The 10,629-nt window shown below is 51.9% G+C and overlaps 6 protein-coding genes across 6 annotated transcripts; 4 read left to right on the top strand and 2 right to left on the bottom strand.

Annotated features, from left to right (window-relative positions):
• Positions 1-132: 132 nt before the first annotated feature.
• Positions 133-1,456, top strand: VDBG_04327 (MAK32; the record flags this gene model as incomplete). The annotated part of the gene is made up of 2 exons (XM_003004675.1): positions 133-159; positions 230-1,456. The coding sequence occupies 2 exons, from the start codon at positions 133-135 to the stop codon at positions 1,454-1,456; spliced, it is 1,254 nt and encodes a 417-aa protein (XP_003004721.1).
• Positions 1,457-1,718: 262 nt separating this feature from the next.
• VDBG_04326 (DNA replication licensing factor mcm3) lies at positions 1,719-4,451 on the bottom strand (the record flags this gene model as incomplete). The annotated part of the gene is made up of 2 exons (XM_003004674.1): positions 1,719-1,776; positions 1,900-4,451. The coding sequence occupies 2 exons, from the start codon at positions 4,449-4,451 to the stop codon at positions 1,719-1,721; spliced, it is 2,610 nt and encodes an 869-aa protein (XP_003004720.1).
• A 634-nt stretch (positions 4,452-5,085) lies between these two features.
• Positions 5,086-5,205, top strand: VDBG_04325 (predicted protein; the record flags this gene model as incomplete). Its single annotated transcript, XM_003004673.1, has 1 exon — positions 5,086-5,205. The coding sequence occupies one exon, from the start codon at positions 5,086-5,088 to the stop codon at positions 5,203-5,205; it is 120 nt and encodes a 39-aa protein (XP_003004719.1).
• An 82-nt stretch (positions 5,206-5,287) lies between these two features.
• VDBG_04324 (ornithine aminotransferase) lies at positions 5,288-5,767 on the top strand (the record flags this gene model as incomplete). Its single annotated transcript, XM_003004672.1, has 2 exons — positions 5,288-5,660; positions 5,712-5,767. 2 exons carry the CDS (start codon positions 5,288-5,290, stop codon positions 5,765-5,767), a joined length of 429 nt encoding a protein of 142 aa, XP_003004718.1.
• Positions 5,768-7,184: 1,417 nt separating this feature from the next.
• On the top strand, positions 7,185-9,389 carry VDBG_04323 (exocyst complex protein EXO70; the record flags this gene model as incomplete). Its single annotated transcript, XM_003004671.1, has 2 exons — positions 7,185-7,623; positions 7,699-9,389. The coding sequence occupies 2 exons, from the start codon at positions 7,413-7,415 to the stop codon at positions 9,387-9,389; spliced, it is 1,902 nt and encodes a 633-aa protein (XP_003004717.1).
• A 366-nt stretch (positions 9,390-9,755) lies between these two features.
• On the bottom strand, positions 9,756-10,564 carry VDBG_04322 (DUF455 domain-containing protein; the record flags this gene model as incomplete). The annotated part of the gene is made up of 2 exons (XM_003004670.1): positions 9,756-9,803; positions 10,139-10,564. The coding sequence occupies 2 exons, from the start codon at positions 10,562-10,564 to the stop codon at positions 9,756-9,758; spliced, it is 474 nt and encodes a 157-aa protein (XP_003004716.1).
• Between the last annotated feature and the right edge of the window lie 65 nt (positions 10,565-10,629).

Raw genomic sequence — 10,629 nt, 5'->3', positions numbered from 1 at the left:
ATCTTTTCGTGAAGTGTATTTACGAAGTCGAGTTTCCGTATCTCCTGTGACTGAAACGCTGAAGCTCGTCGCGGTGTGATAAAGACGGTCTTCGAGGTTACCCGTGCAGTCAGCAAGTCTACAAAGGCCGCCATGGAATTCTTGTCGGTGAAGGATGAGGTTCTCACAGAGGCAGAATTTGCGGCTTTAACACCTTTGGATGTCGTTACGCTGGGCATGGTCATCATAGGTGAGGTTTCTGCGACACACCCCACCGACTCAAGGCTTACTGCTCAACGGTTCGATTATGCTAACCCGTGAAGATGATATTGAGTTCGAGGAACCCACGCCACCGGTCAAAGATATACTAGGCGGTGCGGGCACGTATTCCGCTATAGGAGCACGTCTTTTCTCTCCCCCTCCTCTATCCTCTTCCGTTGGCTGGGTAGTCGATCAAGGAACTGATTTCCCCGCCGACCTTATAACTCTGATTGAAACTTGGAACACGTCTGCTCTGATGCGCAAATCAACTGAACGCCTTACTACGCGAGGCTGGAACGGTTACGAAAACACCGGAAACACAACGAAGCGCGCGTTCAAGTACACCACCCCAAAGAAACGCCTCACGGCCGAAGACCTAACGCCAACGCTGCTTTTTTCTCGCTCGTTTCACCTTATTTGTTCGCCAACGAGATGCAGAGAGCTGGTTGCAGATATCACGACTTCCAGGAAGGCCTTATCACCAGAAGACTCATACGTGAAACCAATTTTCGTCTGGGAGCCAGTCCCCGACTTGTGCACCCCCGCTGAGCTCCTCAACTGCACGAACACTCTGCCACTCGTTGATGTTTGCAGTCCCAACCATGCAGAGCTTGCAGGCTTCATGGGTGATCATGGCTTGGATCTGAACACGGGCGAGATATCCACTGCGGCCGTGGAACGTTCCTGTGAACAGCTCTTAGCGAGTATGCCCTTACAGTCGTTTACCCTCGTGGTTCGTGCCGGCGAGAAAGGCTGCTACATCGCTAGAAATGGTGGAAGGAAGCGTCAGCCTCATGCACCTCGCGATGGTGTCAAGCGTCGGAAGAAAGATTACACTCGCGGCGGCCTCCGACCCGACACTGACATGGAGGCACTCTTCGCAGGCTTGTTACAGGACGAAGAGGGCACCATCGCACGTGAAGAAATTGAGGTTGATCCTGGCGTCGAGCGCTGGGTACCTGCCTATCATCAAGATGCATCCTTGGTCGTTGATCCTACTGGAGGAGGCAATAGCTTTTTAGGTGGGCTTGCGGCGGCCCTCGCCCGAGGCAAGAGTGTAGAGGAGGCTGCTACATGGGGCAGCGTGTCAGCGAGCTTTGCAATCGAGCAAGTGGGCATGCCCATCCTCGGCAAAGACGAGCACGGTAACGAGACTTGGAATGGCATCCGAGTTAATCAAAGACTCGAGGAATATCGGCGTCGTGTACCAGAGTGAACCAACGAGAACCCACAACTGATGAGGTGGGTGAGTGCGGGTCGGTGTGTTCAACGAGAGAGGAAGGAGGGGCGCAGAGAGACTTCAAGGGAAAAACCGCGCTGGGAGACGTGGGCAATGATTGAGTACCATTGTCAGACATCCGACGAAAACAGGTGGAGAAATCATACATCATTATGTTATTGAAAGCTACGCAGCCCTTAGCTTGCCAAAACCATGCTCGAGTCTTTTGATCATGTAGATCAAGCACGGCATCAGCCTTTTACCCATCGTAAATCAACCGCAGCTGCCTGGCCAACATTACCCCACAGCCGAACATTCTATTTGGGATGATACAACACCATGTGACACATTAGATTTTGTATACAAGGTCCCCTGATGTGTACCTGTCTTATTGTTAGCCTTGAGGAGCCACAGAGAGATGAGAGAACAGAGTCACGTACATGATCTGGTTGAGGTCATCCATCTTACGCAGCGCCTTAACAGCCTCTTCTTTGTCAAAGGCACCTCCACTCCTCGCGTGCAGTTTTGCGTTCACAGCGAGGATAATGGCGTCCAAGCCTGCCGAGTCATCCTCGAACAGAGCCGAGTTGAGAAGCTGCCCGAGTGTTGTTCTGAATGTGTTGAAGCGCTGATCAGTAATGGGCTCATCTGCGATAGCTAGAGCTGCAGCTCCAGTTGCAAGCTCGTCTTCCTCGGGCTCCTGTTGCGATGTTGATGGCAGGTGTGATGCTGATACCGACGAGGCATATGATGTTTGGGTGCGCGTTGCACGACTGTGTGATGCTCCTGCTGACTGGCGCAATCGGTTCAAACCCTGTTCTTGATCATGTTCTGCACCCTGCGCATCAGATGTCGAGCCACGAGCCCCGTCGCCAAGATCTGCATCCGCATCTGCAGTGCCATTGATCTGACTAGGACCAGTCGTGGTTTTCCGAGGCCGTGCAACACCACGGGTTGAAGGGCCAGATCTGGTAACAGATGTGCGTGCTGCAGCGCCCCTGTATGCGTCTTCATCGTCATCTTCCGAGGAAGAACTTTCGCTCGAGGACATCATCTGAGCGTTTTGCGTCTTTCTACGCTTCTTTCTTGACTCGTCCTCAACAACCTCCTTGAACAGTGCGAACCGCAAAATGGACTCGGCCGCAGCCACGTCGCGCTCGTCAATACGATTTGACAAGCGTGACTTTGCATGCGCGGTGGAAAGACGAACAAGCGTTTCCAAAGTTCGCACCGTCAATGGACTTGTACGGCGCTGGTTACCTTCTAGATCGTCATTCCGGAGGCCGACGTATATGTCTGCGATACGGTCGTTCGCCTCTTGCGTGAGTAAAGGACGAATTCGTGTTTTGGCGTATTGGATGTACTTTTTCATGAAGGGGATACTCAAAACCTCCGGCTTCTTGTTCGCACCACGTCCCGATGTTACAGTGACACCTGCATGGAGCATGGCGTCGAACTTCTCAAAGACATCCGTTTGACGTTGAGACTCGGTCTGGTTGTTGACTGCGACTCCAAGAGACTGACTTGTGTTTTCTCTTACCGGTGCGCCTTCTTCTGTGCCCGCTTGCCGGTAGCGATGCATGCGAAGAACGTGTTCTGAAACCTGTCTATCGCGTGTGTCCTCAATGTCGTCCGTAACTACGAAGAGGAGATCGAAACGTGAGAGAAGGGAGTCCGGCAGCGCGATGTTCTTGTGCGGGTCCTTATGCGTGTCATACTGACCAAAAATGGGGTTGGCCGCGGCTATAACGCTACACCTGGCATTCAGTGATGTGTGGATGCCTGCCTTTGCTATGGTAACAGTTTGTTGTTCCATGACTTCGTGGATAGCCACCCTGTCGATATCGGACATCTTGTCGAACTCATCGATACAGACCACGCCTCGATCAGCCATCACCATAGCGCCAGCCTCCAGCCGGCGCTCTCCTGTCTCCTTGTCTGATGTGACAGCCGCAGTAAGACCAACTCCAGAAGAGCCTCGGCCTGTTGTGGCAATAGCCAGGGGGGCCGTGTTCAAAACGAATCGAAGTAGTTGAGATTTGGCAGTCGATGGATCGCCGACCATTAAAATATTAATGTCACCCCTGAGATGGGTGCCATTGGGAAGATTCTTCTCCATGCCACCCAACAGCATCAACAAAATGGCCTTCTTGATATGACCATGTCCATATATACTGGGGGCCAGGGATTGCGAGAGCAAGTCTAGGAGATTCTTCTTCTTGGCAATCTTGTTGATATTCCGGATATCCATATCTGTGATGGTGGCAGTGGCTATGCCGCCGCCTGATTTGGAAGACAGCAGCACAACGTTGTTCGCGAGGATGACCGTTTTGAAGAGAGCGCTGCTGTGGTTTGTGTTCCTGTTGCCAAGAGTCTTGTATATGCCAACCAATTGCACTCGGTCTCCTGGCTTGACCTTGTCCACCAGATCATCGTCCAGTACAACGTCCACTCCACGGGGCAGTTGCCTCGCAGGGGCTCGCTCGGGCATTTCCTGCACAGAAATGGTCTGGTGGTCCCGGTATTTGCTGAACCCATACTCGGTAATGAGAGGGTTTCCCTCATCATCCTCTTGAGGGTACACGCTGGAAGTAGAAGCGCCGTCGGTCATGGTCCGGTCTTGGTATTCCCTGAAATGGAAGACATTCTTAGCCTCGTTGTAATGAACGCTCTTGACGATCTTGGGTCTGATGAGTGAGCATCTGGTGACAATGCCTTCAAGGGAGATCATATTGTTGAGATGGTGTGACGACAAGGTACGAGGGTTGCATGCGTTGAGGCCAAAACTGCCCGCCCAAGCGCAGTAATATAAGGCATCTGCGACCTCCTCCGCTCGTGTCTGCGGCAGTGTTTTGACGATCTCTTTCAAGGCATGATCGAAAGCAATTGTATAGTCAAACGGCTGACGAAGTATCCCTTCCGCGAGCTGTTCATTGTGTTCACGAACGTGGTCGAGGTTAACGTTCAAGCGCCTCTGATTCTTCTGTACCATCAAAATTATGTCAGGTCGGTAGCTTCTGGTGTGAGGATTTTCTGCGCGTGCCTAGTCAGCAACAATCATCCAAATGATCAACCTGACAGGAGGGACACACGTGGATCAAGAAAGTCTTCCGCCTGCCGAACACGGTCAGCAGCCGCATCATCTTGAAGCATGAAAGAATCCATCTGGACAAGTTGTGTTCTATGCAGCGACCTCAAAAGAGGGAGTGAGGCTGTCTAAAGAGTTCGTGACGTTGGAAGGCGACTGTTCGAGGAGCCACGACGCGTGCGAGATTCGAAAATGAGGGGCTGCGACGCGTGCCTTCATTGACTCTGAAGCAGTAATGGCGCGTTAAGTGGTTGTGGAATTTATCCAATGGGCAAAGCCGAACGGTTCCACTCGGCGGCGCATGGACGGTTTCTAAGGGACGCGTTGGCTTTCGGGCCAGCAGGCACCCCGCGCCTGAGCGCGGGACCGCACCGACCGCAAGTCTTCTCCTTGGGTTGAGTTCGGTCTGAATTGATTCATCCCGGCATCGGGTTCCACGTGAGTGTATCGACTAGTGTCGTCAGGACATCTCTCGCCTCTCCTTGTGGTAAGCTTCGGCAGTATATTTGCCATTGACCTTAGGGTCGTGACTGTGTTGATGCCGAGCCAAAGCAAGGCTGTGTTCGGTGTCGGGACCTGGACCTCATGCTACTCCGCCGATATGAATCTGGTCCCTTCCGACACGTATAAGAACATCCAGAGCGCCAAAGCTCACTAGACTGGCGCTCGTGTTTGCAAACTTCACCAAATCTGTGCCACAGCCCTTCAACCCGAGCTCGACTACCGACTTTCGTAGTACTATGATCTCGTTGAGCAATGAAAGAGGCTCTTCCCCTGAGGTTGGGGCAGGCGACATGATAAACGATCAAGTAGTGCCCAAATTCGCTGTCCTGCATCGTGACCTGCGGCATCAATTTCTGCAACTTGCCAGTTGCGAGGGTCACTACTGCATTCCAACAGACGGGAGGAAGATCTTCGATTCTTCTGGTGGTGCCGCTGTGGCATGCCTTGGGCACGGACACCCCAGGGTTCTAAAGGCGATGAGACAGCAAGACGCGATAGCCACATACTGCGCAACTAGGTTCTTTGCGCACAGCACACCTGAGGAATTGTGTCAACTTCTCGTTGACTCGACTGAGGGCCACATGTCAAAAGGCTACATTGTAAGCAGTGGTATGTCTCCGGCGTCGCGACAGAGGGTGTCGTCTTTGCTTAAAGGCATAGGTTCGGAAGCCATGGAGGCGGCAATGAAACTTTCGCGTCAGGTTTTTCTCGAATAGACACCGGCACAGGGCACAAGATACAGGTTCATATCCAGAAGCCGCTCTTATCATGGGGTTACGCTAGGGGCGCTGTCTGCTGGCGGACACGCCGGCCGACGAGCGATCTTTGAGCCCATGATGTGCAATAACACATCGGTTGTGTCGCCTTGTTTTTCCTGCAGAGGCCAGGCAAGCCACGAGACCGACGCTATGGATGTTGCCAGACTCGCGAAGGAGTTGGAGGACGGATTCATACGCCTTGGTCCCCACACAGTATGTGCATTTGTTGTAGAGCTTGTAGTCGGAGCGGTAAGGCATCGTGCAAACCGGTCTTAGCCAGCACCTTTAAGCTGATCATGCGAGGACCACAGGCACTTGGCTGTGTGCCTGCAGTACCAGGATATTCCAAGGCCGTGAAAGCGGTGTGCGAAACGTACGGAGCGCTACTTATTCTCGATGAAGTCATGTGTGGCATGGGTCGAACAGGCACCCTTCATGTATGGCAAGATGAAGGAGTGGCCCCTGACCTCCAAACCATTGGCAAAGGGCTTGGTGGTGGCTACCGACCAGTTGCGGGGCTCCTGATCAGCCGTCGAATGGTAGATGTGCTTAAAAACGGCAGCGGGCAAGTACAATCTCTCTCTTTCACCTGCCTGATTTCTTGATGCAGCTAACATTTAGGACAGTATCTTCGTTCATGACCATACTTGAAAGGCTCATCTCAGCGCCTGTGCTGCGGCTCTTGAGGCTCAACACGTCGTTGTGTCCGATAACTTCTGGAGAACGTGAGGGATAAGGGGAGCCGCTTATCCAGACAGCTCAGAAGCAACCTTGACAGTCATGCTCACGTCGGCGACATCCGTGGGAAGGGACTCTTCTGGGGCATTGAGCTTGTCTTGGATAAGCGCACTAAAGATTCATTCCCGCGCCACGCACAGATCGCAGCGAGATTGTCCGATCTGGCACTCACTGAGCCCTACGGAATCACGGTTTACCCGGGAGCTGGCACAGTCGATGGCTACAACGGAGATCACATCATTCTGGCACCGCCGTATACCATCACCGATACTGATGTCGATTTCCTTGTAGAGACTGTGACAAAGCTCATACATCATTTCTTACATTATGAGATTAACTCCCCCGAGAAGTCGAGAGACAGCTGAAGTCTATTTGACCTGGTGGCATTGATTTGAGCTGGACCAGACCAAGATATAGAGAACTTTAAGAAGGCCAGAAATACTGTCCCGGGCCATCATTTAAGAAGAGCATCAACAGAACGAGCAGTCAAATTCGACGAACAGTTGAGCATGTGTCGATCAAATTTGAGGTGTTAAATCAAATCCATGTAAGCCTTGTCAGTGGTTATGTAATACATATTCCCCAGAAATTTGACCCCGGATAGAGACCATGAGGCCCACTCAACCAACCCCGTACCACGCCTACCCTCCTTGATTTGATCACTTCAACCCTCGTAGCTCTGTTGTGCATCGCTTGCTATTGTTCTATCATAAGTATACAAGTTCTGACAACTGCTCTTTACACCACATGGCACGGTGTGCATATTTTCAACAGCGACACACATACGCGAACTGTCCCTTCCAGCAACGTGCCTAAACTCGCTTAGCGTCCCCATCACCTTGATGTCGCCCTCAATCAGTTAGCCATGGCTGTGACGGTGACAAATAACCGCCAAATTGCGGATGAAGAGGCGCGTGCCGAAGTCGATGTGCTGAGCTCCCGGCTCGAGAAGACGACCCAATTAACACGGAAGATACAAGCCTCACTAGGGAGACTTGATGCCACCGGCAAGAGTGTACGCGATGTTGCAGGCCCACTCAATGGCGAGACAAAGAAGTTGCAGGTTCTTGGCCACAGTACGTTGCTCACCGGTCCAGCCGGTCCAAATTTCCCTGCTCAACGGAGTCACTGACTTTTTATGCTCTCCAAAGACATCGACAAAGTTGTATCGTCCATCGAGAAACTGCGACAGCCAGCCGATAGTAAGAATGACGAGGAACAGATCATACGGGCGGGACCTGACAAGGCTGGGCTTGTCAACTATCTTGCCTCTGTTAAAAGATTGAACCAAGCCTTAGCCGATATGCAGACCTCGAACCTGCGGGCAAACCAGCAGACCATCGCTGACCTTTCACGCCTAGTGAAGTCCGGCAATACACAGCTTGAAGGTCATTTCGACAAACTCATTCGCGCCGAGACACCGCGATCGATCGAGCCACTACACTACATTACCAAAGACGTCCCGTTCCCCACACTTGCACAAAGCGTGATCACGCCCTTGGCTCTCATCAGGGCACATGTGGCTAGCAGACAACCCCAGGTGACTTCACAAGATTCTCCAGCTGCGAAGATATTTGGCGATGTCCGAGGGCAATATCTGTCATCAACACTGGTCAATTTAGCCGCTGCAAGCGTCAATACGGCAAAGAAGAAGAACTCGGAAGCCATATATAGGGCTGGGACCAACGGCATCGGCACATATGCGCAAGCCATGGAAGGCCTCTTCCTGGCAGAGTACGAAAATATTTGCAACCTCTTCAATCGGGGTGACTGGGGGCCTATATTTCAGGTCACATGTCAGGCGGCTCTAGCAGAGCTAGCACGCGCTGTTAGAGAGCTGAACGTTCACATCAAAGCCCATCTCACTACAGATTGCTACCTGGCGTACGAAATAACCGAAATCATGTCAAGCCTCTCTGAAAAATTGGAAACGCGAACCGGGGAGCTTAAGTCGACCCTAGCCGCGGCCCTTCGTCCTGTGAGAGAAACAGCCAAATCTTCACTAGCCGAACTGCTGGAGGATACCAGGCGCAGAGTCGGCAACATGCAAGTACTTCCTGCCGATGGCGCGCCCGTCTCCATCGTCTCCGAAACCATGCAACGTTTACAAGCCATGGTGGAATTCCTGCGCCCCATTTCGAGTATCATGGTCTCTATTGGCGACGGGGGCTGGAAGTCTGTCGCCGCTGTGAATGGCCGCTCAGCAGATGTCATCCCAAGCCTGGCATCATTCGACATTGGTGCTGATGGCAAGGAAATCTTCTCACATTATTGCACAGATACCATTGAGACGTTACTTTCATCTCTCAATCAAAAGGCTCAAGCTGTGCTCCGAGGTGGTCGGGGAGTGTTGGGTGTTTTCTTGGCAAATAACGTTGTTATCGTGGAGCGGATGATACGCGATTCTGATCTTGCTCCGTTGCTCGAGCAGCGTCTGGCATTGCTCGACCAGTGGCGAAAGAAGTCCAAAAGTCTGTATACCATGGACTGCAAGGAGGTATCCAGTCATCTGTTCGATGTTATACATACGAACAAACAACGACCTACCTCGGGCCAACCTGATTCGAGTTCCATCGTCAAAAGCTTGAGCAGCAAGGACAAGGACAACATCAAGAACAAGTTTCAATCATTTAATGCATCATTTGACGAAATGGTTGCAAAACACAAGTCCTACAACATGGAACGGGAGGTTCGTCAGATGTTCGCGCGCGATATCCAGCAAATGCTTGAACCGTTATATAACCGTTTCTGGGACCGCTATCACGAGGTTGACAAGGGCAAGGGCAAGTACGTGAAGTACGACAAGAGTGCTATATCGGCGGTCTTTGTGACCCTATACTAAGCGCTTGTTTTCTCTCCTTGCAACGGCGTCACGGACAACATACAGATGTTGGGGTCTAGGGGAATACGGATCATGAGAGGCGTTGCAGTTAATCACAGGAGCTAGGTCACGCATGTCTTATCGCCAACATATCGCAATGGCCACAGCATATGCTATGAGCAATCGTCCAACTGCTGGGTCATGCCAACATTCTGCGGCGGCGCTATGATTACATGAAATTACTTACGACGGGCCGTCCAAGTCGGTTTTGTTACTTTCTCCTACGAGGATACGCTAGTCTTCACTTTATTATAACTATTTCGCTGTCGATTAGAGCTTTTCTATCCTCTGGGCGTCTGTAACACCACTGCCGGAAGTAAAGGCTCTTTACGTGTAGGTCAAGCCGTAACTCGATCCAGACACGGCCGCGGAACGCTGTACATGTGCATCAATCTGGGCCGATCTGATAAAGTCAGATTAGCTATCCTAGCCATCGATATCTGAATTTAGCTGAATCTGGTGTGTGCGGCATAAAAAGGGTTTCATAGGAGTGTCTAGCAAATGAATGCCATGACCAAGATTGTGGAGGTAAATTTACCTCTATGTGGTTGCTCAGGACGACCTGAGCACTGTTGTCTCTGTATCACCCATGACCACACATGAAACGATGGTGAGAAACGGAGGGAAAGAGTCCGCTTGAAGGGCACTGAACGTATAGTACAGTATTGTTATTTCTGTGCCGAAGACGGTTGCAGTCCAGTTCGAAATACCATGTCAGTCCGAGAGCTCCTCTCCCACACCAGCATCCCATCGCTCTTCCGCCTGAAGTAGAGAATTCGGTGTTGAGGGATAAACTCCTCGTGAGTTTGTTCCAGCTTCCACGCCCCAACAGCTTTCTCTTGCGGCTCAGCGAGGTGACGATCAGTGTAGCCGATGGCAAAGTCATCGCTACTCATACCCGGGTCCCACCGTAAACGATGCAGCACATCGGAAGCTGTGCGAAGTTTTGGTTGGCCTTGTGGCCTAGGGAGGGGTGCAGCTGCATTATGGGATTTGGAAGAACCTGTCTTGCACTTCGACTGGCGAGCAGGCTCCGCAGATCCCGCTGAAGAGGCCTCCGTCGGATGAGCAATTCCTTCGTCGGAAGATTCGTCATCAGGCTGATATTCGCCCCAATCCTGGTCATCGGGAGACATCCTGCCAAGCTCTGACGGCACAAGGAGCGTTAACCACGACTCTGAGGGTCGAAGTAGCTCTCGCC

This window comes from Verticillium alfalfae, genomic scaffold (genome assembly GCF_000150825.1).
Source record: "Verticillium alfalfae VaMs.102 supercont1.5 genomic scaffold, whole genome shotgun sequence".
Classification (NCBI taxonomy): Eukaryota; Fungi; Ascomycota; class Sordariomycetes; order Glomerellales; family Plectosphaerellaceae; genus Verticillium; species Verticillium alfalfae.
This window is presented reverse-complemented; position numbering and strand designations above follow the sequence as displayed.